This window comes from Platichthys flesus, chromosome 9, assembly GCF_949316205.1.
Source record: "Platichthys flesus chromosome 9, fPlaFle2.1, whole genome shotgun sequence".
NCBI lineage: Eukaryota > Metazoa > Chordata > Actinopteri > Pleuronectiformes > Pleuronectidae > Platichthys > Platichthys flesus.
The window spans coordinates 2,047,506-2,072,510 of NC_084953.1; the positions used below are offsets into that span (position 1 = coordinate 2,047,506).

General features: G+C 43.0%; 4 protein-coding genes across 7 annotated transcripts; 2 read left to right on the forward strand and 2 right to left on the reverse strand.

Annotated features, from left to right (window-relative positions):
• Positions 1-137: 137 nt before the first annotated feature.
• Positions 138-2,878, reverse strand: psmg4 (proteasome (prosome, macropain) assembly chaperone 4). The gene is made up of 3 exons (XM_062395164.1): positions 2,556-2,878; positions 1,418-1,493; positions 138-882 (listed from the first exon to the last, which is right to left on the reverse strand). The coding sequence occupies exons 1-3, from the start codon at positions 2,703-2,705 to the stop codon at positions 761-763; spliced, it is 348 nt and encodes a 115-aa protein (XP_062251148.1). The 5' UTR covers positions 2,706-2,878; the 3' UTR covers positions 138-760.
• Positions 2,879-3,042: 164 nt separating this feature from the next.
• bphl (biphenyl hydrolase like) lies at positions 3,043-6,220 on the reverse strand. The gene is made up of 7 exons (XM_062395158.1): positions 5,959-6,220; positions 5,242-5,348; positions 4,976-5,142; positions 4,568-4,721; positions 4,361-4,492; positions 3,692-3,815; positions 3,043-3,588 (listed from the first exon to the last, which is right to left on the reverse strand). The coding sequence occupies exons 1-7, from the start codon at positions 6,042-6,044 to the stop codon at positions 3,498-3,500; spliced, it is 861 nt and encodes a 286-aa protein (XP_062251142.1). The 5' UTR covers positions 6,045-6,220; the 3' UTR covers positions 3,043-3,497.
• Positions 5,904-17,098, forward strand: LOC133960506 (dual specificity protein phosphatase 22-B-like). 4 transcript variants are annotated; one of them, XM_062395161.1, is made up of 8 exons: positions 5,904-5,923; positions 8,527-9,370; positions 9,460-9,493; positions 11,061-11,143; positions 13,429-13,478; positions 14,167-14,241; positions 14,628-14,799; positions 15,565-17,098. In XM_062395161.1, the coding sequence occupies exons 2-8, from the start codon at positions 9,350-9,352 to the stop codon at positions 15,712-15,714; spliced, it is 585 nt and encodes a 194-aa protein (XP_062251145.1). In that variant the 5' UTR covers positions 5,904-5,923; positions 8,527-9,349; the 3' UTR covers positions 15,715-17,098. The 4 variants fall into 4 exon arrangements, with proteins under 4 accessions (XP_062251145.1, XP_062251144.1, XP_062251147.1 ...); XM_062395160.1 differs by lacking the exon at positions 5,904-5,923 and having other exon boundaries at positions 8,202-8,753; positions 8,909-9,370; XM_062395163.1 differs by lacking the exon at positions 5,904-5,923 and having other exon boundaries at positions 8,202-8,753; positions 9,037-9,370.
• Positions 17,099-17,694: 596 nt separating this feature from the next.
• On the forward strand, positions 17,695-24,058 carry LOC133961327 (interferon regulatory factor 4-like). Its single transcript, XM_062396430.1, has 9 exons — positions 17,695-17,753; positions 17,916-18,115; positions 18,929-19,115; positions 20,036-20,109; positions 20,712-20,844; positions 20,933-21,037; positions 21,579-21,956; positions 22,815-22,927; positions 23,522-24,058. The coding sequence occupies exons 2-9, from the start codon at positions 17,918-17,920 to the stop codon at positions 23,696-23,698; spliced, it is 1,365 nt and encodes a 454-aa protein (XP_062252414.1). The 5' UTR covers positions 17,695-17,753; positions 17,916-17,917; the 3' UTR covers positions 23,699-24,058.
• Positions 24,059-25,005: the final 947 nt, after the last annotated feature.

A 25,005-nucleotide genomic window follows, 5' to 3' on the forward strand; every position in this document is an offset into this window, starting at 1 on the left:
TCAAATTAAGATTGATTTATTTGATAAGATTGGTTTGATGATTCAATCGCTACTGATGTCCTCTGAGGATGATGACAACGTTCGTCTGGAGCGCCCCCTGGTGTCTAGCTGCAGTATAGGTCATAAATCAGGCAATCTTTAAAAAAAAGTTGGCTATTTATTGATATTTAATGCTCTAAAAACAGGGTGAAACATCAGGATTGACAGCTGAGACTGGATGAGAACACGTATTCACTAACCCTCATCTGAACTTTTACTGCACAGATTCCTATCTAGAATACTTTGGCTTCATTTCTGAAGAGTGGGAGTAGGTGGTCGTCCATCTTTGTTCCCAGTCTGGGGTCTGGACCATCGACCTTACTTCTAGAGGATATAAGCACATTGATCCACAGATGAAACAGATCATCCTGCGTTTTTAAAGTAGTGTTTAAGACACATGTATTTTCAACACAACTGTGCGGTTCAGTAGTTTGTATGTTTTCAACAACGAAACATGTGGAGGAAGAAAAAAACTTGACCACTAATGTTTTCTAAGTGTTATTTTTTTAATATGATGCATTTGTACAAAAAGCCATAGGCCCTAAATGTTTTGATAATGAACCACTTAATTTATTATGTCAATAAAAGAACACACAACGTGACTGTGTGTGTGGTTTTTTGTGTTACAGTAGAATCACAGTTTCTCAGTGAGTTGGACCGGCCATGTTCTCGTTCTGTCCTGAATGTCGTCAGTTCCGTATAAAAGAAGTTCAGTGAAGCATCAGAAATGTTCAGGGTGAAGCTCCAGCTCCTTTTTGATCCTGTTCTCCACCAGCAGGCCGAGGTTCGAGTCCGTCATTGGAAGACTGTAGCTCACGAAAACCTGCTTCTTGGTCTTTTTCGCTGCAAAACACATAAAAATACACAATTATTTCACCTCATTTGGAAAGACTCTTTTTTTTTACTGTTGAAAGTTGTTATTTCCTCCAATATCAAACTAAAATCGTCACGAAAACACAAAATAAAAACTATTTTTAGGATAAATATACAAATATAAACATACAATTTTACTTTCTTGCTTAAATAGTGCTTTACAATTATAGCTGCCCTGCTGTGATATACCATGTTGGTGTATTTATGTTGTTTCTCAAGCAGCTACTGGTTTTACCTCCTAAATCTGGTCTGAGATTTTATCAACAATTTAATCTCTTTTAATCATGTGAAACATCACCGAACACATTCTTTCAACATGTCTCTTCCTGTGAGGAACAAACAAACTCAAACTTGTTTCACGACTTGAAGAGGAGGCAAAACAATGAAGAGATTTTGAACATTAATACAGTTTTTCCAGAAAATCTAACCACATGGGAATTTAAGAGATTTTTAACGACCTATTTTAACTGAATCATAGACTCATGCATTTGTCATCATTCTTTACCTAATCTCAGTGACAGAGAATTTGGAGCAGTGTTGGACGGGTCCCCCAAGACCAACGTGGATAAAGGCATGGAGTCCTGCACACAGAAAAACAACAGTTGTTAGGGGGGGTTCTGCAAAAACACACAAATAAATATAATTGTTGTATTGTTATGTCGCTCAGTAGAGCTCAGACCCCCACAGGCGCTTTGAATTCAATCAGGCTGTGAATTACAAACACTCATTAATATCAGTCCTCTAAAAATGTCTGATTCTTTCATCAAGATCCATGATTGAATTATTCTGAGAAATCATGGAAAACTTTGATAAACATCCAATGACACAATGTTAGAGAGAGAAAAAGATTCCTGTTCTTTATTTGCTTATGCTTATTTTCTAATTTCAAGTTATATATTTATATCTGTATTTTTGTAGGTATTTATGACGTATATGTTTAAAATGTACAATAAGAAACAATAAAAATGGTGATAATAACTTTTTCTGCAACAATAACATTTAGATATCAGGCGGCGTTATTTGACATTTAAATGAAACTAAATGAAACCAGGTAACATATAGAAAGCCACAGATATAACAATAATTGCAATAATTTAACACATATGAATATGTCAGGATCAGATTGACAGTAAATGTGTTAAAATAATGTAAAAAAATAATATCCAAGAAATGAGGTGACGGTTTTAAAGTCTGAATAACAGAATAAATCAAAAGAGATTCAGTTTAATGCCACATGAATCACAGAAAAGCAGATATCACTTTTAAGAAGCTGGAGCCAGAATTATTTTTACATATTAACTTCATAATAATAACACAGACTTTAAATTAAGCATTAATGTTCTCACCTGTGACCCTTGAACTTACTGTGGAGAACATTCGTCATAATGTTCAAACTCTAAATCCATATTGTTCATTTAGCAGAATTCATTTTCTAGTATTTGTGATATTTTAATACTTTTCCTCATTTCACTGAGTCACACACTGATCTGTGGATCCACGACTGAACCGTTTCAGCTGATCCCAGAGCAGCAGCTTCACAACAGAAGCTTCTGATCGTTAATAGATAATACACATAAAGAGTTCATATCGAGGTCGGATCTAGAACCTGCTGTCTGGGCGCGTGCTCGCGGGGTTTCACTCACACTCTTGCTGCTCATCGACACCGCCATGTTGGACAGAACCGGAGCGGAACCGACCCACAGGAAGAAGCCCCCGCTGAGCTTCATCACGTGGAAGTGCACGAGCTGCTCCAGGATCCGCTCGGAGAAGTTGTGAAGGGAAATAGTTTCCATCTTGGATCCGTGCACCGCGTCAGACTTCGGGTTTCACTCCGAATCAAGAGTTTCCCTCAGGAACCGATTCAGCGCGAGGAGACGCAGAGCGACAGGCACTTCCGGGTTTATCAGACCCAACGAGTCGATCCACGACGAGCAGAGAGAGACACAGAGAGCAGAGTGTAGCACAACCGATCGACTGCAACAATTCAATAACATTAAACTAAAATTAAAACTAAATAAAGGAAAGGGAAGTAAAAAATAAAATAAAACAGATCAAGTGAAGTAAAGTGAAGTCAAATAAAACAAAATAAACTAAACTCAAGGAAAATTTAATAAAATAAAATACTACATATCAGATAGACATTTTAATAACATAAAAAATTAAACCAGGTGAAATAAATAAAACCCCTAAATTCAGAAATACAGAAGAAAATTCCAAGAGACTTTAATGTTTCATGAATCAAAGTAAAGCAGCAGATCTTTTCTATAAAATGGAGCAAAAGAAGAAAATAATATTTGACATCTTTGCTTGAAAAATAACACAGATCAATAGTCAATTATCAGATTAGCTAAAGATCAATTTATTGACCAATCTTCTCACTTTTATGTGTAACAGACAAAAGTACCAATATTAAAGAGTAACATAAACGACAAACAAGGTACCACCTTTCTTTACAAAATTCCGATTTTTTACAGTAAACGTATTTTGGAAATGAGCCAGGTAGAAATCCAATAAATGACTAAAGTAAATCTTTGAATATGAATATTTGCATTGACCTAATAGACGTGATTGTCTCACTGTTTGAGTCATTCTTCCAAAAAGTCTTCCACCAGTTTGTTGAATTCCTCAGGGAACCTCAGGTGCAGATTGTGTTTCCCCTCTGGCATCAGATGTAATCTACATTTTGGAAAGAAATAAAAAATGTTTTTCACATGTTACCTTCATGTTTTTCTGAATTTGATGTAGTTTGGTGGATTTTTAAATATGTGAATGTTCTCACCGAGATCCCTTGATGTGTTTGTAGAGATACTGAGGGTGGAAGATGGGAACCATGGGGTCTTTCTCTCCGTGGACGATGAGGGTTGGACAGGTGATGAGGGGCAGACACTCCATGCAGATGCTCCCTAACCAGAGGACGTCAAAGTGAAAACCAGTTTACTCCCAGTGGTTGAAACTTATAGAGCTCTTGTGGCAAAAATGTACACAAGTTTTTGTCCAGATGTGTCCATGTTTGTGCAAAACCCCCAAAATAATGAATCTGGAAAAAAAAGAAGTAACTGTTCCTCAACTCTTTGGATTTCAATCTCCTGGGAAGGGTCATTTAACATTGGACCACCAAAATGTCAGATGAAGATTAAGAATTAATAAACAAGAAAGAGATAGAACATTTTTGTTTCACCTTTTTGGGCATTAAAGAAGAAATGCAGGACCCTTGAGACAAGTTTGACACATTTCTGTGTCTTCAGCTGTTGCAGAGACACTGAGTCCCGTTGACAAAGACTGGAGGGGACAACAGCTTGTTCTAAACATCGAGGCTCAAACACTGGGCGTCTCTAACTGGCAACCATTATTATATCCATATAATATATTTGACAATGACTCTAAGTCTTTACATCCTAAATGTTATGAGGTAAACAGTCTGTGGTCTATAGCAGCACGACGTCATCACCTTCTGGTCTCTTGATGAACTGCGTGATTCCGTCCACCCAGGCTGCCCAGGTTCTAGCGAAGACTTCTGCTCCGTACATGTCCTCCATAGGCGTCCTCATCCTCGCGCTCCACTTGGAGACGTCCCGGACCGCTGAGCCAAGGAATACACAGATTATTACATTAGATCGTGCACAGATTGAAAGGGAAGCCCAGGGGCCGTCAGTACCGTTGTAAAGGTCCACGTCCTGCTGGGTGACGCAGGCGTTGGATCCCCACACCACCAGCTTGTGGACCAGGTCCGGGCTCCTGGCTGCTGCGATCAGAGAACTGATGCCTCCGTCGCTCCAGCCCAGCAGAGAGAACTTACAGAAACCCAGTGACTGCCGAAGAAATGACAAACACTCTAAATCACAAGCAAACTGCTCATGTTTACAGCCAACAGATGAGAGGAGACGAGGCTGCATTGAAAAGTGGATCCTCAAAGAGTTCTCATTGTTTTCATTCATTAACAGTGTCTTTATTTAACTTTATATTCATTAGAAATGTTGTTTTGCAGAGTTATAATTGCATTTATTAAACCCTTGATATTTTGATTTCATCAATCTATGAGAAGAATCTATTGATTTCAAATCACCTTCATCAGATCCACTGCATCGGCTGCATCTCGCTCGTAGAAGTCGGCGGGGAAGTCTCTGTCCGGGGGGCGGGATCGTCCGTGACCACGAGGGTCCCAGCCAATCACAGTGAAGCGTTCCTTGTTCAGAGACTTGAGCTGGGGTCCGAAATCTGTCCTCGCGCTTCCTGTGGTGGAAAAGACCAAAGAACACGTTACACAAGTATGACTCGAGGAGGTGATTGTATGTTCTTTACAAACTGCAACATGGAGCTTGTGGTGTTTACCCAGAGCTCCAGGAAGCAGCAGCACGGCGTGATCCCCTCGACCCGTCTGCTCGTAGAACAGATCCACGCCGTTCACACGCTGCCGAGCCGAGGCCCCTGAAGACGAGCTGCAGGGGAAACACACAGTCAGGCACATCCAGGCAATATGATGACAGAATATTTCAATTAAACCGTAAACATGTCAGTGCTGTTGATAAAACAACAGAGACCTAAACAAGACAGAACAAAAGTAAGAATAGATAACATAGAATAGAATATATAAAAAAAACACTTAAAACATGAAGACGGTAAAAGTCTTTACTACAAAATATATTAAATATAATACTGATTATGAGTATAACTATAATGCAAAATCATAATAATGGATACTACTACAAATTTCAAATACCAATGTTTCCTAACAGCTGACGGGAATGAGGAAATGCAGAGCAGGAATTTCAGAGGTTAAAGTTCACTCTCTCCCTGAGTGCATCTCTCTCTCTCTCTCTCTCTCTCTCTCTCTCTCCTCTCTCTCTCTCTCTCTCTCTCTCTCTCTCTCTCTCTCTCTCTCTCTCTCTCTCTCTCTCTCTCTCTCTCTCTCTCTCTCTCTCCTCTCTCTCTCTCTCTCTCTCTCTCTCTCTCTCTCTCTCTCTCTCTCTCTCATTCCCAGACTCTCTTAAAGAATCGTGCAAAACAGAAAACGGTGAGTTTAAAAAAACGGAACAACTGAATATTTACCAGTAAGTTCGAGCTGCTGTCAGGACCCTTATCGTGTCGGATCTGAGATTCAAGAAACGTCCAGTGAGTAACCCTAACCGAGCCATGACTGAGAGAGAGAGAGAGAGAGAGAGAGAGAGAGAGGTGCACACACACGGGAGAGAGAGAGAGGGAGAGAGAGGTGCACACACAAGGGAGAGAGAGAGAGGTGCACACACACGGGAGAGAGAGAGAGAGAGAGAGGTGCACACACACACGAGGAGAGAGAGAGGGAGAGAGTGAACTTTGACCACCTCTGACCGAAGACGTTCAGGAAGCTGGTTTCACGTTGGGACTTTCACGTCATCTTGGTCGCTGATGAAAATTTAAAGTGAAAGTATCCGAATTACCGGAAAGACAAATATCATTCACATAAAGTTGCACGTTTAACTAAATGTGTTTGTTTACATCCGGCTCCTTCAAATTATCTTCTGCTTAGGTTTTACTTCACAGGTAGAATTATGATCTTGAATGAATCTCCTTAATGTTACGTTATGTCGTGTTACGGAGAACCACAAAAATAAGCTAAAATATAATGAAACATGACATATACAAATTAAAGTGTCAATGAAGAGATGTATCTTGATGAAATGCAACATTTTAAATTAATGAGAGTTCAGCGGATAGATGATTATTTCATTTGGACTCTGTGACTTGGGCGTGTAAGTGAAACGTGATGAGTTATGACCTGAACACGGACTCTTGTGACCTTTCACAGTTTTATGATGAAGTTCTCATGGTTTTCTATGACTCAGCAGAGAGAGGGGGGGGGGGGGGGCAGGTGAGGTGTCATGTTGGCTGCTGTACTCAAACTGACCACTAGATGCCGCTCAATCCTTCACACGTTAGACCCCTGCACTGTGCATCAACCATGACCTCATGATGGCACCACAGCTTTTTAACATGTTAAACTGTTTTTGAGATGATTGAATCTCAGTTTGGGACGAACAAGAGTCGTCCTCACTCCCAGTATCCTTTTCTCAGTGAGTTCAGTAAAACCATTAAACATTCTCTGCAGCTTCTTCTTCCAATCACTGGGTTTATGACAACTTAGAACATTTGCATTCATTATTCTCTGTTATTTGATAAAGCAACAGCTATTACGGAGCTTGAGCTACACTGAATCCAGCCAGCAGGGCCTGCCGCTCTGTGATGAGCTGTTCACACTCACCCGCTGCTCTTTTTGTAAACGCCTCCACTCTGCTCTGTCAGAGCGTCGGAGCCTCACACAGGAACACACGAGCTATAAATACCACCATCGCCTCAGAGCGACGTGTCGGAGACGCAGCAGAATTTACTGGAAGTGCAGCGACTGATTCAGATTCCACTGGATGTCCACTGCACATCAACACATTCAGAATATAGAGGAGGGGGGGGGGGGATTCTTTAATTCTAATATACAATCAGGTTTATAAGAGTCATAAAACAGTCGAGAGAGTATAGCTCCACCAACAGTCTCCTTATGAAACTTCATTTATATCTGCTGGATGTTGGTTTGTATTCGGATTAACTACAATATTATATATTATGTCCATCAGCCCCCCACCCCACCCCCACACCTCAAGGATGTGTTAAATTAATAAATTAACACATTATCTCATATTATATTATACTGTATTACATTGCATATTGCAATCGGACACTGTATACTGTTTTGCATTTTGAATTTCACTTTGTACTTCACTTTTTATATCTTTTATCTTTCATATATTTTTATTCAGAAATGTTTATGTCAAAATAAATGCTACTTTGTATAAATATTGGAAAAAAGTGAGTAAATAAGAAGTAAACAGTGAGTAAATATATACTGGTTTTCTATTTTTTATTGCTTTTCCTATGTATGTTGTATTTATTGCGTTTTATGTTTCTATGTTCATTGTAAGCACCAATAACCAGAGCAAATTCCTTGTAGGTATAAACCTACTTGGCAATAAAATACTTCTGATTCTGATTCTGATTCTGATCAGTCCAAACTATGGTATTATAATATATTTGGGCCCAGACTGAAATATCTCAACGTTTAAAGGACGCTTTGCCGTGAAATTAAGTATAAACGTTTGTGGTTTCAACTGTTTTCAGACATTGACTCTGGAAAATTGGGTCTGTACATCTTCGTCTTTCCCATAAGGAGATTGGTTCGGGTCATTCAGGCGAGGGGGCGGAGCCTATAGAGCAGCAGGAAGCAGGACATGACGTATAAATCATGTGTTTTTGTTTACACCAACGTTTACACCTACTTCAAGTCGACGTCTTCTACGTCTGTTGGTCCCTTTTATTCATCTTCAGATATTTGTAATCCTCCAATTTAGAAATGAAAAAAAATATCCTCAGCTCTCCCGCTCGCTCCATTTCTCTAGAAAACAGCCCCTCTGGAAAAACTCAAGAATCTTGGGCGTAAGCAGCTGAACCAACAGACAGAGAACATCTCGTCCTTGCTGGTTGTAAACATGAGCCGAGTCTTACTTCGTAGTAAAGCAAATGTTTTAGGGTATTTTTAGCCGAGCACACGGCTCCAGGAATGCTTCACTTTTCACTTCATCTTTGTTTCAGTCTCAAAACTCGTGGCAGCCGCAGATCGGATCCAAAAGGCTCAGATCAAAATATCCATTCATCAACAAGCTGGACCTGTCGGCGCTGAGGAAACAGGAGCAGGATCCGTGCACATGTGTGTTTCATCAGAGGAGACGGTTATGAGACAACATGTCAACGCGTCCCGGCCGGTCGAGATCTGACTTGGCACCTTGGTGGGACACTGGGTTCTTCATGGAGCTCTGCAGGTTTGTACAGATGGATCTCTGGCCTTCATCTGGGGCATCATGATGTCACTTCATGTGAGGAGCTCCCTTCAGACTTTTAAACTTGACAGAAAAACCTTTACAACACACAAGAGTCAAGAAAGACAGTAAAACATGTCATGTCTCCTTTACATTAGAATCCACTGAGGTGACGCGTGTTCTCTGAGCCTCATGAAGAAGTTGACATCATAGCACCTCAGCAGATAGTGATATCCAGGCCTGACCCTCTGGCCTGCGACCATCTTTGTCTCGTCGGCATGTGCAGATCCACGTCCCGTGACTCGCTCCCGGTCTAAATATACTCGTCCCACTGCGAAGGTCACGTTTCGTCATGCGGAGCAACAAGTTCTCAACGAGGTGCCAGCGAGGCGTCGAAGGCTTTATGACCTGCAGCCTCTCACACACCAGTCGTCAGATGATGAAGTCGCTGCTCGTGACTGATTAGCTTCAGGTTGAAGGAGTTCGATGGAGATAAAAGCTGCTGCAGCTCAGGATGATGTCGATCCAGTGACCGGCTCCTGAAGCTAGGACTTTATATTGGGACCTGTGCTGAACGCTTCCTGAGACCTCCAGCTGAGATGGGTAACGGAATCAACAAGGTGCAGTATCGTGAAGTCACATTAAATCCATAAATCAGTTAAATCAGCTTCTGAATTCTCGATTTAACCGGATGTTGAACTTTCTGCAGGTCCTGCCGAATCTCTACCTGGGAAACATTAAAGGTGAGTGAAGCATTGAGTGATTCTCAGGATCAGAGTGTGTTTCAGTTCCTCGTGAGAGACGCGGCACCGAGCTCGGTTTCTATAGAGCGGAGATCACACAGAGTATTTTAGTGATTAAAGGTTTTTCAGCAGCTGGAGGAAACTGTTTGTGAGAGCTGGTTCTAGAGAACTCACGAGGTTCGCTGTGGGGGGGGGGGGGGGGGGGGGGGGGGGTTGCCCCGCGGTGTCGGGGTGTCCCCGGTGTGAACGGCCTCCAGCACATGGAATGAAGACGTGTGAAAGTGGCAGCACCACCAGGGTCTCTGCTGCTTCACCAGCCTCGTGATAAACTCTGCAACATGTTGGATTCACTTCTGAGGTTTGAGCAACAAACTGCATCGAAGTTAAAAAACTAAAAGAAGCTTATGATCACATTTAATGAGAATTTCACCTCAAAAAAGAAATAATTAACTCGCCAACATGTGAGTTTATTTATTATCCTGTTGATCCTCTTTTAAATCCCATAAACACACTCATCTGCAAAATAAACTTTAACTTTGTCGCAGATGTTTAAAATTCTACTTTACCGAGTTTTAAAAAGAAACGTCTGGGAGTCCTAGCCTGAACCCAGCAGCAATTTCAAAATGGCGGCTACATCTTTTGAATTTACTTTCAAAATGTAGGTATTTTTTGTTGCTTCCAAACCTTTTAATTTAATAAACTCAGAGATTAATCTTTTCCAGAATTTTCATCTGGACTTTTTTTAAAATGCAGTTATTTTTTCAGGAGTTGGACATTGTTTTGGACATTGTTGTAAAAAAGGAAACTGGAGTTAAATATGTAAACATGTTTAGCTCACATGACCTGGATGAAGGAGAATCTTCATAGATTAGATTGCAAAGGTTTTAATTTAGCTTTTATCTACAGGTGCTTTAATCTTGCTTCTGCAGATATTACATATAATAAAGATCACATGTGTCGTGACAGCTTTTGTCTTTGACTTCGTTGTGATATCAGTTTCCCGACAGCCCATAACCACGGCGCTCGTGGTCGCCCTCTGACCTTGAGGCCGTTGAGCCGCTCGGCCTCACGGATGCTGGATCTTCTTCTTCTGCCGTCAGCTGTTATTTGTGTCTCACGGTTCATCTGCAGATAAAATGTGCAACAGGATCACTGGAGGATTTACTGTGAGTCATGTATCTGTCAGGTGGGTTGGCTGCAGCTGAACGTGGCATCGTCCTGCATCCTGCCAACTTGCAAAGCATGAGCACACAGAGGTGAAGACACATCTGTCCAAGGTGGAGAACACTTAGCTTCCTTTCAAAGAACAAAATTTGATTAGAACAATTACTGTTTCTTGCTTTTGGGCCAAGCTGCGGCCCTGTTTTAGAAACATTGGTTTTCCGGTTTTTCTTTCAGTTCAAAACCAGAGCAGAAAACTCTGAGGGCCACATTTGCTTGGGACACATTTGAAGGGGGGGGGGGGGGTTGATGGGCAGAAAGTGCTTAAATTAGGTTTGAGACTAGAAGAGATCATTTGTGATTGGACGGGCGGAGTATTTGCAATTTCTTGTTTTTCTGTCCCCAGATGCTCGAGACAAGGAGCTGCTGGCTCAGCACAACATCAGCCACATCTTGTCCATCCACGACACAGCTGCACCCGTCCTGGAGGTGAGCTCGTCTCTTTGTGTGTGTGTGCGTGAGTCGGCCTGTGACCCTGTGACCCTGTGACCCCTGACCCCCGACGTGAAGCCACAGCCTCCTCTCGACAGCGTCCAGTCCACCTGATCGTTATCAAATCATTGATAAATTAGGTCCAGAAAACAATCTTCACATTCATCAGAAGAGAAACTGAAAAGACAAAAAGAAGAAGATGTTTGACAGAATGTTTCTAAAAAATAAAGACAATTAACTGGTTATTAAAGTAGGTGAGCTCATTAAACAGAAAATATTAACAGGAAGGGGAACAGTTTGATATGGTTTATGATTAACTGGGATTCCACCAAATATCTGAGTTTATATTTGTCAACTTTCACCACTGACGCTGCTGGAATATGGAATAAACTAAATTCATCACACAAGCAGCTTGAACTCCATAAAGTCCTAAAAGTGGAACTGCGTTAAAGAATATAATATAATATTCTTTGCCTTTCCTGCAATATAAAGAGTAGAAAAATCTAATCCCACACTTTTAATGTATATAAATAAACCTGTAATCTTTTCTCTACTGATGAATTTGAACTTCTCATTCCTCTCGCCGTGTTTTTGAAAATCTCGAGATCTTCTCTCAGCGCCGGCTTTCACAACTTTCATCTTTTCTCGTTGAAAGCGAACATGAGAAAGAATCCAGAGGTTCCAGAGCACTTTCTCCGTCCCTGCTCGTGTGTTTCACCGAACGCTGAAGAGAAACAGCAACTTGACGGTATCACTACTTAAACTGGTCAACCACCAAAACCCTTTCAAAAAGGGACTGGGTCTGAACTCATTCATCGGCTCCTGTAGAAATCCTCTTCGTGTGTTGTTTAAGTAACTCGCAGCTTCTCTGAGTTCTGTGGCTCAGCGATGACTCAGCTCGGGTCAAACTGGTGGATTTGCATGTAACGGTCAAACTGCTTACTGGTTTGATTTCTGGGAAAACAGCTCGATGGTTCCTGACAGAGGAAATCAAGAATTTGCAACATGCGAACATCTGAGGTCGGACGTTCGATTTACAAGAGATCCGATCGACAAGAACATCTCGGAGCTCATCCACACTAATATGAACATTGTGTGTATACAATAAGTGTGTGGGTGTGTGTCTGTGTGTGTGTGTGTGTGTTGGTGTATCACTGAGTCATGGTGAGTTTTGAAGAACGACTAAATGACTAATGAACAAAGATTTGCGTTCTCTTCAATATATCTCCCACGATTACAATTACACTGACATGCTTCTTCAATGTGTGCATGTCTTAGAGTGTGCATCTTCTGTGTGTGTGTGTGTGTGTGTGTGTGTGTGTGTGTGTGTGTATGGTGCAGGTATTACTCTGGGTGTGGGGACAGTGTAAAAGAGTAAACTTTAAGTTGAAGACAAGTTTTAAATGAAATGTCCTCCGAAGTCATATGATGTGTGCGTGTGAGTGAGTGTCTGTGTGTGTTTGCGTGTGTGTGTGTGTAAGTGTGTGTGAGTGTGTGTGAGTCAGTCTTTTGGATTTTTCACTGAGTCATGGTTGAGTTTTGAAAACTGACTATGCAAAGATTTAAGAACTCTTCTCTGTATTTGTTCACAAAACTTGACTCTTCCTGTCGGTGAACACGTTAAATAATAATAATAATAATAATATTAATTTCCTCCTCCTCACTAGACACAACAAACCTGACAATAAATAATAAACAAACACATGAATAATCAAAGTAAAACCGGATTAAAAGACAATAACACAGGAGTAATGTTACTGATGATCTTTCATTTGCATGTTTATTACCGTGTTAGAGTGTGTTAAGTGTGTGTGTGATTGTGTGTGTGTGTGTGCTGCAGTTGTTTGTGGTTTTGTCTTCGTGTGAGTGCGACCTGTCCTGTCTTCACCACTTCCAGAGCTCGCTGTGTCCCAGAGGAGCTCTGGGGTTTTTGCAGCGCTGCAGTCATAACGGGACGAGCTAGTTTCTGTCCAGTGTGCATGTACCGTCAGCTGCCAGGTGCACTGAGCTACAAACACACACATATAGACACAAACACACACACACACACACAGGCCGACATCTTTATGCCGTAAGAGTCCGGCTCTGCACAGCAGGGTCAGCAGGTTCACGTCTTCAGGGGCCGTCCCGCTCACCCAGAAACAAGAAGTGAGTTAGAGTCAGGATTTAAACCATCAACCCTCTGAGCTGCCGCGTGATGTTGTGTAGTAAAAGTTCTCAGGTTTGTCTGCGTTCAAATATTTAAGTTAAGTTTGAGTTTAAACTTCTCCGTCCCCCACCAGGACATGAGGTACCTGTGTATATCTGCTGCTGATCACTCCAAGCAAGACCTGTGAGTACTTCATTATACTTACACCTGTGTATATGTGTATCTACTGCATGTACTGTATGAAGTACAAATACTTTAAACTTCTTCAATATAATTTCTAAAGCATCAACGAGTACAACGTTTAAATCAAAAGCAAATTAACAAGAGTCGAATTATAATTTTCAGGATCTAAATCACAAACTGTAAATTCAAAGTGAAGCTGAAGCGTCTCGATCGCCCCCTGGTGGCAGGCTGCCGTGTAGGTCATAAACCCCGCCTCCTCCATGTTAGCAGATGGGACACGGAGACAATAAAAAAGTTAAAATACTAATTCTTATCACGCTGACATATGTTCAAGTGTTCAAGTCTCAGATCAAATTTGGTTTGATGGTATTAAAACATGCTGAGACGTCTTGATTGACATCTGAGACTGGCTGACGATTGGTCGAGTCTGTTTATGGGCGGGACCCCGATGTAGATGCATTTTATTTACAGTATCTGGTTGAAAGCTGAAAAACACTGGTAATATCAACTTAGGTTTTATTTTATTTTATCAGAAAATCAAACAGTAAATCTATGAAGTCCTTTGTCTGAAGGTTCCATGTTATTTGGTGGAATATGAACAACTGCAGAAATAAATAAACTTACAGGTAATGTTGTGTTAACATGTTGTTTTATTGTCGGAGGGTTTTAATGTTTGTGTTCCCATCAGGACTCAGTACTTCAGAGAGAGCATCACCTTCATCCACGAGTCTCGCCTGAAGGGAGAAGGCTGCCTGGTTCACTGGTGAGACTTCTTCAAGGTTTATTTCTCTTCCTTCAGGAAAATGTTATATTCCATAGATATTTAAAGTTCTAACAACAGAGCCTTTGTTATTAATTTCAACCTGGACGACCTCAGATCCTAATATGTCACTGATATTTGTGAGAATTGGTCTTGAACTGAAAACCATAAATTACATTTTCATTTTCAACCACAACAAAAACCTCTCTGACAAAAACTTAATTTCATCATCTTTCATTTTCTCTGGTATCAAACGACCAGATTCTGACATTTAACCACAGCTCGGGGGGGAAAAAATGCTGGTTTCACTTCTTAGTTCACTGGAGAGGAGAATCTCAGAAACCTAATGTCCTGATTATCACAACCAACGTGGAGCTGTGTGTCCTCAGCGTGGCGGGCGTGTCCCGCAGCGTGACCCTGGTGGTGGCCTACATCATGACGGTGACGGGCCGCGGCTGGGTGGAGGCGCTGGCGGCGGTGAGGGCGGCCCGGCCGTGTGCGGGGCCCAACCTGGGCTTCCTGAAGCAGCTGGAGGAGTTTGAAAACATGGAGCTGAAAGAGGTGAGTGACACCCTGCAGGGGGGGGGGGGGGGGGGGTCAGAGGCTACAGGTGGTCCCGGCCCAAGGTCGTTCTAAGGTCACGCTGAGGTTTAACGCTGATCCCCAAGAACGAGTGTCAAATATCTACCTGTGTGTTTATTTATTTATGTGAATAAATATGGAAAAAATATGTTGCTCATGAGATCCCCCCCCCCGCGGCTGCAGGTTAAAGCAACACTGTGCAGTTTGACTGAGGAGCAGCGCCCCCTGTGGCCACACATGGGGATAACGTCTGTTGGGCAAAAACCATTTGAAAACATTTCAACTGAACTTTTATGTGGATTAAAGAGCAGATCCAGGATTTCGGCCATTCTTCAACTGTTATCTGTATTTTTCAGGGAATAACACAGTTTGAAACTATGATATATATGTTTTATAACAGATAATTAATTTTGTTTATCACGCCACTTCCTTTCCTTTTCTTAGCTCTACCATCAGAACTTGTAGAATTGCTCATGTTTGTCTCTAACTTGTGATCTTTTGCTTCTTGACTGTGCGGTGGAATCTGGATTTATCTGGATATTCAAACAACCCAAAGTGAAGTTGATAAAGATCTGTACTCCTCTGATATTTGAAGCTGTTGTTGTTGTTTCCTGACTCAGTGAACATCTGGTTAAACTACAGACGTCACCAGGACTAAAAACTTCCCTCCTCTTTACTTCACCTCAGCCGGACACTGGTTTGATCTGGTTTGATCTGGTTTACACTCTTTCTTTCCATCTCCAGTACCGGGCGTCGTGGAAGGAGCGGTACGGGAATCAAACCTTCAACGACGAGGAGGAGCTCGTCGCTCTTTTAACCCGGAAGTCCACCTGCAGCAGCAGCAACGCCATCACGACCAGCATCACTCCGGCGGCGGCCACAAGTCGAACCTGACCACAAACCGTCTCCTCTCGTCCGAGCTGGAGCAGCCGAGGACCGTGGGCCCGGGGCGCTGACCTTTGACCTCGTCAGGACCAGAGCGGTGGCAGGATGGACTCTTCAGGGTCGATCCTGCAGAGAGAAACCAGCAGAGCCAGCAGAACCACTCGACTCTGAGGGAGCGGTTCGGTCCCGGTGTTGAACGTTGTTCTAACAGAGACACTCTGAAGTCTTGTGACGAGGGGATTTTTCTTGAATGTCCTCGTCTCCTGTCCCCTTCGTCGTGTCCTCGCCACTAACTGTCAAAATAACACGCTCGGGCAGTCAAGCAGGACAACAAGGAAACATACAGTCCACAGTGTGAGTGCACGTTCACCCCCCCTCCTCCCCACTCAGTTCTGTTATGCTGTGTCTCTTACTTGAATTATGAGTATTAGTTTCTGCACAGTGTGGAAGACGTGAATCACTGGACCTCACAGCTTCTGAGGATAAATGTTTGTTTGTGTTGTTGAGAAATCGACAATAGAAACTGAATAAACGCAAAAAAACACAAATATCAACGATTCACACAAACGTTTCTGCTCCAGGAAAATTAAACATGTTCATTTGTTTTAATCATGAATCAACATGAGATTTTCAACTTTCAGCAGCGAGTGGTCACTGGAAAATCTACAATTTAGATCTGAAGGGGAAACTGATTATTAACAAGAAAATACAAATATATTATTAAGATCATTATTTTAAACCTTGGGATAATTTAAGGTCTTTACACTTTTTATTTAATGATTGAAAGAAAGTGAGAGAAAGAGTTGTTTGGTGGAACTCGTGGAAGAATTAGAGTAATTTAAAGTAAAAGTACAAAAACCACAAAGTGATACTACTCATATTATATATGTTTAAAACTGTAGCTCCACCTCAGCTTCAACAGTAGAATCATGTTAAATCAGCACTGACAGTCATAATATGACAGTCATAATATATTGTTATAATATGTTTTTATTTCAGAATCAGGATTTCTGTCTGTAAACGAGTGTTTTTTTGTGGTTTTGATAATTTTACTTTAATATTCTGAGACCAGTTCGACCTGAAAACTACTTTCACCTCATTGTGTTTGAATAAAGTTTGTTTAGTCCAACGAAGATAAAACCATGAAAGGGAACCACACCTCAAATAAAACGCAATATTAAACTGCTGCTTATCATAATGCTCCATTAATAAAACACCTCACATAACAGAAATACTTTTCTTAGTGATTTTATTCAGATACTTTACATGAATATGAAACTATTGTACTTTTACTTGTCAATGTTAATCCATCCATCAGATGTAACACATCAGGCTCATGATAGTTTCATCTTGTTTATTTTCTATGATGTGTGAATTGTGTAAAACTGACAAATAAAGATAATTTATCCATAAAACTGAGGAGCCTCGAATACTTTTACACTAAATACTCATTGGATAAAGATGGTGATGATTCTACTTGTTGTACTTTTACTCAAGGAAACATTAAAAATATGAACTTTTTACTTCCGAAATTGATTCATCTTCAGTGTATTTCGTGGTTGAATCTATAATCCAGATAATATCTCTAATCTCTAATCTAATAGAGTCAGTGGACCCGTGATAATCAGAACCTCCTCCAGTTTGTCACAGTGATTCTCTTGAATCGTCCTGTAGGAACTTCTCTATCTGGTCCACGAGCTTCTCTTCGTGAAACGTTATCACTTCAGAGAAATGTTTTCGTCTCCTCGACAGAACTTTCCACGCGCGCGGTCGTGTCACTTCTGATTTACTCCGGCAGGGTTTCCCCTCCTCCCTCCTCCCCCGCTCCTCCCCTCTCCTCCCCCGGGCGTCTTACCTCCGTGCGCCCTGGAGGATGGAGGCGGGTCCCCGGCGGCAGCAGGTGCGTCCTCCGGCCCCGGGTCTCCACCCCCCCCCCCCTCCTGCCTCGGGCTGGAGGATTTAAGCGGCTCCTCGGTCATGATGAGGACTTTCTGACTTTCTGACACTTTGATTGATTTCTGAAGTTTCTCGGGTTTCGAGTTTCGCAGGTAAGACGCGTCAGGGCTCACGGGCACATCTCTGCGGGGGGGAGCCGGGGAGCGAGGCGGGGGTGGCAGATACACGATCTAACCTGGGCACACACACACACACACACACACAGACACACACTGCAGCACCTGACAGCAGACCTGTTCCGTGCGTTTGGACAGACATGAACGCCGAGCTGGATTACGGAGGCTCCACGAGCAGCGGGAACGGGAAGCTGCGCCAGTGGCTCATCGAGCAGGTGGATACTGGGAAGTACCCGGGGCTGGTGTGGGAGAACGACGAGAAGAGCATCTTCCGGATCCCGTGGAAACACGCCGGGAAGCAGGACTACAACCGGGACGAGGATGCCGCGCTTTTCAAGGTACGAGCCACGCGCCCGCGTGCGTAAAGAAGCACGTGACTATCAGAGGAGCAGCGGTGGAACAGGAGAAAGAGATGAAACATGGTGTAAATGGAGAAAAATGAGAAATTAGCTTTTCAATCATTCATCATTTCTCTTTTAATACGTTCATGTGTTGAACCAAAGTAAAGAACTTTACGCACTAAGTCTGCAGAGGCTGGAACTTATGGATTCATGCCATAAAATATAGTTTTTAAAAATTAAAACGCTTTATAAAACTGGAGAAATTGTATTTGTCCAAAAATGACTAATATCTCACACTGTTTCCTTCCACCTTTTATATCTTATTCTATTTACCAAGCACATGTATATACTAGTTTATTTTGAAATGCTCATTTTTTGTATTATCTTGCTATTACAATTTGTCATGATGTATTTTATATTTGATGTAAAGATCAGAATCAGGAATACTTTATTGATCCCAGAGGGAAACTGTGTTGTTACAATAGTTCCATGCAAGAATAGAACTTTAAGCATTTAAAGATGTAAACATAAAATAATATAACACAGTATGTGCGTTACCTTGTTGTAGAAATATAATATGTTCTATATCCTAAAGGTAAATTTGGTAAAACCTCTAAATATTGACTTTCTGCCTCCTCTACCTCCATGAGAGCCGAGAGGCTGCACCAGCTTCACACGTTCCCGTTAGAAAACACTTCCAGATGTTCAGTTGATATCAAACCTGCAGCTCGTTGCACATCTGCCGGCTGCGCGGTCCCGTGTGTTCGAGCCCCCAGCGTGTCTAACCGTGTGCCGGGCTCTCGTCCGCAGGCCTGGGCGCTGTTCAAGGGCAAGTTCCGGGAGGGCATCGACAAACCGGACCCCCCCACCTGGAAGACGCGGCTGCGCTGCGCCCTCAACAAGAGCAACGACTTCGAGGAGATGGTGGAGCGGAGCCAGCTGGACATCTCCGACCCGTACAAGGTGTACCGCATCATCCCGGAGGGCGCCAAGAAAAGTCAGTGCCCCCCCCCCCCCCCCCCCACACACACACACACGTATCTCATCTCATATCAGAGACTTTGTGATTAACTTCGGTTTTGATCTGATCACATCTGGAAATTCTCTGATAAAGGTCAAAAACTTATCAGAGTTCTAATGAACAGTTTGAAAAGTCAAACGTCTTAACCACAGTTTGAGGTCAAGATGTCATCACCACAAGAGGAACCGTCTGACAGGAGGACAGTCCTCTAAGTCTCTTCTCTGACAGGAAGACAGTCTGAGTCTCTTCTCTGAATGGAGGACAGTCCTCTGAGTCTCTTCTCTGACAGGAAGACAGTCTGAGTCTCTTCTCTGAATGGAGGACAGTCCTCTGAGTCTCTTCTCTGAATGGAGGACAGTCCTCTGAGTCTCTTCTCTGAATGGAGGACAGTCCTCTAAGTCTCTTCTCTGACAGGAGGACAGTCCTCTGAGTCTCTTCTCTGAATGGAGGACAGTCCTCTGAGTCTCTTCTCTGACAGGAAGACAGTCTGAGTCTCTTCTCTTACAGGAAGACAGTCTGAGTCTCTTCTCTGAATGGAGGACAGTCCTCTAAGTCTCTTCTCTGAATGGAGGACAGTCCTCTGAGTCTCTTCTCTGAATGGAGGACAGTCCTCTAAGTCTGTTCTCTGAATGGAGGACAGTCCTCTGAGTCTCTTCTCTGAATGGAGGACAGTCCTCTAAGTCTCTTCTCTGACAGGAGGACAGTCCTCTAAGTCTCTTCTCTGACAGGAGGACAGTCCTCTGAGTCTCTTCTCTGAATGGAGGACAGTCCTCTGAGTCTCTTCTCTGAATGGAGGACAGTCCTCTGAGTCTCTTCTCTGAATGGAGGACAGTCCTCTGAGTCTCTTCTCTGAATGGAGGACAGTCCTCTAAGTCTTTTCTGTGTCTGTCTTCCAGGACCTCGACAGGAGGACAGTCCCCTGAGTCCAATGGGCTTCCAGGTCCACCCCTACCCGGCTCTGCAGTCTCAGGTGAGGAGGATTCACAGACTCATTAACTACACTTACAGCTGTGTGATTTAAAAATATTAATAATAACCTTATTTATATAGTACTTATATAGTAAAACACAGTTTACAAAGTGCAAGGAAAGTAAATATTAGAGATATATCAATCAGCAGCAACTCAATCGCCCCCTGGTGGCTGGCTGCAGGACCTGTCACAACCCCAGCCTCCTCCATGTTAGTGGATGGAACGTTAAGTAAAGTTGGTTTCTGATATTTTAGGGAATAGACTGAGGATTTAATCTGGAGAATAAAACTTGTGTTCTTCTGTTTTCACAACTAACTTTTAATTTCAATATAAACTCATTCAAACGCTCACAGATGTCAAACTAAATACAGTTTAATTACGAGTAGGATAAATAATACAAAAGCAATATTACAAAACGTGAAACTATATAAAAATACATATCTTTGCAGAGCGTTAAAAGTATTTGAGGTGAATCAGGTGAAGGAGTGGTTTGACTCATATCAACTTCATGTGTGTGTCGGTGTGAAGATGCCTCAGTACATGATGTGTGTGTGTCTGTGTGTAGACGCCTCAGTACATGATGTGTGTGTGTCTGTGTGTAGATGCCTCAGTATGTGACGACACCCGAGTGCAGTTGGAGAGATTTCTGTCCGGAGCCGACGCCGGAGCTGCCCTTCTCCCAGTGTCCCTGCCCCCCCCGCAGCCTGTCCTGGCAGGGCCCGTCCATAGAGAACGGTTCGATGCTGCAACTTCACACACTTCACACACACACACTAGCGTCCGGGGCCGTTGTAGTAACCATCTGAACGTGTGCCTCTGACAGGTTACCAGCTCCGAGCGTCCATCTACTCGTACGGCCCGGCTGACGCTCAGGCTCCGCCCCCCTTCTCCCTGGACGCTGGCATCAGATCAGCCGAGGCCGTTTCAGGTGAACTCTCATTTCTGCTTCTCTGGAGGATTCTGGGTCCGGATCCTTCACCTCTCTGAGGAGAAGAGGAGATTTCTATGTGAAACCAAAGTTCAGTCAAAGAGCTCGAAGGATTTATAGATCAGACGATAATTCGATCTGTTTGTGGTCATGAAAACTTTTATTCTACAGAATAAACACGTGCATTCAGGATTATATATCTGTATTTTAACGTTTATTTCCTGAGAAGCTATGAAACTTTAAAATATCAAAGTTCAGTTACATTTCCTTGTCATAAGGGGTTTCATAACGAATCTTACGGATCAGACAATAATCCTGAATATTTATATAAACCAGTAAAGATTCATGTAAAGTTGAATTTGCTAAGATCCTCAACCTGATGTGTTTAAATGACATGTTTGAAGTTCAGTGAGACGTTAGAGATAAATCCACAAATGAGAAAGAAAACTTCAACAGAATGTAAATATGAAAAGTTTAATACCTCATCTTCCTCCTCCTCTTCTTCCTCCTCCTCTTCTTCCTCCTCTTCCTCTCCATCCAGATTTCCGCCTGCACGTGTCCGTGTACATGCGGGACAGCCTGGTGAGGGAGGTGACCACCTCCAGTCCGAAGGGCTGCCACATCACGCCCTGCTCCCCAGAGGAGAAGCTCAGCCTGATGCCCGGAGGCCCCGATGTGGTCCCCCTGCCCGTGGACACCCTGTCGGCCCCCAGGAGGACGGAGGACTGTCCCCCGAGCCCCCCGTCCTCCCTGGAGAGGGGGGTGTTACTGTGGATGGGTGTGGACGGACTCTACGCCTGCAGGCTGTGTCAGAGCCGAGTGTACTGGCAGGGAGGACCGTCCCAGTACGGGGACAAGCTCAACAAGCTGGAGAGAGACGTCACCTGCAAACTGCTGCACAGCCAGGACTACCTCACAGGTGAGCCGGGGACGAGCCGCCGGGGACATCCAGTCTACGTCTGTCTTTTAATCCCTGGAGAACTTCTTCAAATACCTGTCTGATCAACTGACCACAACCAAAACACACACAAAGATAATCACCTTAAAAGATGTTAAAAACTCGTCATGTGACATCGTTATCAAGAATAATCTTAATAAACTAAATGTTCAGACGACTGATATTTTAGATTTTGAACAATTTGGTTCAGATTCGAATAGAAACCTGGATCCAGGGAACTTACATGTGGTTTCATTAGGGAACCGTTGGGTCGGACTGACTCTAGGTCTAAAGCATGAGAAACAGGTAAATGTGTTAAATATAGTTTATTATACAGTTATAGATTATTAAAGTGCTGCAGACTTAAAGAAGAATCTGTGGTGATTGTGGAACCAGCTTCAGAACCAGTGGAACATCTCATGAATCCACTTTAAGAGAAAGAGATGTGTCACTGAATTACAACATCAATACACAAACTAACAGTGAGTGAGAATAAAAAGTCAAATCTGTTTTTGTATCTTTGGGGAAAGTTTCTGTAAAACTCTTCAAATGAATGCCTGCCCTGCCCCCCCCCCCCCCAGCACCGAACAGCTCAGATAGAAAAGTTCAGAGTAGAAAGTTGATGATGTCACAGTCACATGACACATCATCTCCTCCCACTCGCCGCTCTCTCCAGCTGTCTGACAGCTTCTTGTATTTGCATGATGTGACCTGGACTTTCCACACAAATCAGCCCAAAGGTCACGACCTTCAAATCCACTTCTTCTGAACTCATTTGAATCAGAGTCGTTGGGTTTGACTTCACGGTTCCATCTCTGGTGTGTTTTCCCTTTGGAGCAGAGCTGCAGAGCTTCGGGCTCCACGGCCGGCCGCTGCCTCGCCTGCAGGTGCTGCTCAGCTTCGGGGACGAGTGTCTGGACCCGCAGAGACAAAGACGCACACTCAGCGTCCAGGTGAGGAAGTAACACAACCTGTATTCCCCCTGCAGATTAAAAAGGAAACGGCTGAAGTGAGAAACATTTCCACATGGGTGACCATGAAGAGGGGGAATCAGGCTGATCCACATCTGTTATAACAATGATTCACAGCTGAAAGCTCTGGAAACAGAAACTAAACGGACCTTTGAGCTGCGATCAAGTCACAAGTGAATTTAAATCTATGTTTCACTTTTCAAACCAACTTGTAAAACCCACTTCTACTTTTTTAAAGATAGAATTTCCCCCATATTCTTCATATGATGACATCACCTCTGATCCTCAGAATCCAAAATGCTTCCAACAAATTCCAACCCAGAGAAATGAAAACTTGATTTAGCCAGATTGAACTTATTGTATTGGTCACGTGAATAAAACTTGATCACATGACCTCGTCCGTGAACATGAGCCACACCTCAACTCCCATGATCCTTCACTGCTTCACCTCACGATCGGCCTATTGTCATAGTTTTGATCACGAGACCCCTAGAGGCCGGAGTTCCACATTGGGCCTTTAAGAGCTCACAGCCTGGAGCCAGTCCCCTGACCCGTGTGTCTGTGTCTGTCCTCTAGGTGGAGCCACTGTTCGCCCGGCAGCTCCTGTACTACGCCCAGCAGCCGGGCGGCCACTACTACCGCAGCTACGACCTCCCGGGGGTCCAGGACCACTTCAGCAGCTCGGAGGAGTTCCAGCGGGTCACGCACCATCACCACCACAGCAGCAGCAGCAGCAGCAGCCTGCAGGAGTGAGCGCCCCCTGGAGGACACACGTCCCCGGAGGAGACACACGTCCCCGGAGGACATGTCCACACGAGGCAGCGAGCGAGTCTCTGAGACCAGAGGAAGAACCTGGACAGTTTGACACATGAGGATGAGCATGATGGACATTTAGTGACAGTTACTGTGTGACCCGTACAGACTGTGTGTGTGTGTGTGTGTGTGTGTGTGTGTGTGTGTGTGTGTGTGTGTGTGTGTGTGTGTTTCTGTATTTTTGTGCGACCACTTATTTCTTTTATACTTTTTTAAACAAAACAGAAATGACAGCTCAGGTGATTGTAAATAAAAAATAAACTGTATGTTACATTTTTGTGCCTTAAATAAAAAATTGTTATTATTCACCTTCTTGCCGAGAGTTTTGTTTTAAAACCGAAACGTAAAGAAACAATCTGGGTTTTACAGATTTTGTCTTGGTGAGGTTCAACATGTTAAAGCTTCACTATGTCACTGTGCACCAGCGCCCCCTGTAGACACAACCGAACACTGGATATTACCCATGATCCTCTGCTTCCTGAACCTGAAGAGCTGCGGCTGTAACAATTCTTCACATATTTAAAAAGTTTCCTGTTGAATATTAGAGATAAACTGGTTATAATTAATGTACTTATATTTCTATTGGGACACTTTCACAACCATGTGTTAAATTATGATTGAATTAAGGTGCCTGGTTGTTGATGAGAGAAACTCAATCACTTGACTTGCAGATCTGATCTGAGGTTGAGGTTTCAATGAAGGTTCACATTTCAACAAATGGAGCAAAGAGTGACGACCTGTGTTCATAACGTCAGTGTATGTGTGTGTGTGTGTGTGTGTGTGTGAGAGCAGGAAGTGTGCGTCAGCTGCAGGATGAAGCTGGTTAATCAAACAGCTCTTTATCACAAACAGCGTGATGACGTGACGAGGGGAGCCGGCGAGAGGAAGAGGTCGGTCGACACTTTCCGCGCTGAGGAGAAAGAGGCTTCCTGGTTTCTGCTCATAGATCAGAGTCTCGTTTCCACTTCCATGGAAAAACTATCACAACAACAGAAAAGCCACAAACACACGTGTCGCTGCTGAGAAGCAGTTTCACGAGAAGACGAGAAAAAGATAAAATCACTCGAGGAGTTTTCTCTGAAAACCACTGACCTGCAGACAGATGTTAACACAACACCAGAGCTGAGTTATGATCTTTATTATTGATCAAAGCAAGTGGACAAAATGTAAGAAAACAAGTCATGGGATTAAATTAAAGTAAAAGTTGATGTTTGAAAAGGTAAAAATGGATAAATTTGAGACAAATA

What these genes read in the sequence shown, in the direction of transcription:
- psmg4 (XM_062395164.1), bottom strand. Translation starts at nt 2,705, where the DNA reads ATGGAAACTATTTCCCTTCACAACTTCTCCGAGCGGATCCTGGAGCAG. An exon ending in TGTCGATGAGCAGCAAGAGT is followed by an intron (nt 1,494 to 2,555) that starts GTGAGTGAAACC and finishes TTCTGTGTGCAG; the next exon opens with GACTCCATGCCTTTATCCAC. An exon ending in TTCTCTGTCACTGAGATTAG is followed by an intron (nt 883 to 1,417) that starts GTAAAGAATGAT and finishes TGTGTTTTGCAG; the next exon opens with CGAAAAAGACCAAGAAGCAG.
- bphl (XM_062395158.1), bottom strand. Translation starts at nt 6,044, where the DNA reads ATGGCTCGGTTAGGGTTACTCACTGGACGTTTCTTGAATCTCAGATCC. An exon ending in ACAGCAGCTCGAACTTACTG is followed by an intron (nt 5,349 to 5,958) that starts GTAAATATTCAG and finishes TTTCCCCTGCAG; the next exon opens with CTCGTCTTCAGGGGCCTCGG. An exon ending in GGACGTGGACCTTTACAACG is followed by an intron (nt 4,493 to 4,567) that starts GTACTGACGGCC and finishes TCCTTGGCTCAG; the next exon opens with CGGTCCGGGACGTCTCCAAG.
- LOC133960506 (XM_062395161.1), top strand. Translation starts at nt 9,350, where the DNA reads ATGGGTAACGGAATCAACAAG. An exon ending in CTACCTGGGAAACATTAAAG is followed by an intron (nt 9,494 to 11,060) that starts GTGAGTGAAGCA and finishes TTCTGTCCCCAG; the next exon opens with ATGCTCGAGACAAGGAGCTG. An exon ending in CAGCTGCACCCGTCCTGGAG is followed by an intron (nt 11,144 to 13,428) that starts GTGAGCTCGTCT and finishes GTCCCCCACCAG; the next exon opens with GACATGAGGTACCTGTGTAT.
- LOC133961327 (XM_062396430.1), top strand. Translation starts at nt 17,918, where the DNA reads ATGAACGCCGAGCTGGATTACGGAGGCTCCACGAGCAGCGGGAACGGG. An exon ending in ACCCGGCTCTGCAGTCTCAG is followed by an intron (nt 20,110 to 20,711) that starts GTGAGGAGGATT and finishes GTCTGTGTGTAG; the next exon opens with ATGCCTCAGTATGTGACGAC. An exon ending in GGGCCCGTCCATAGAGAACG is followed by an intron (nt 20,845 to 20,932) that starts GTTCGATGCTGC and finishes TGCCTCTGACAG; the next exon opens with GTTACCAGCTCCGAGCGTCC.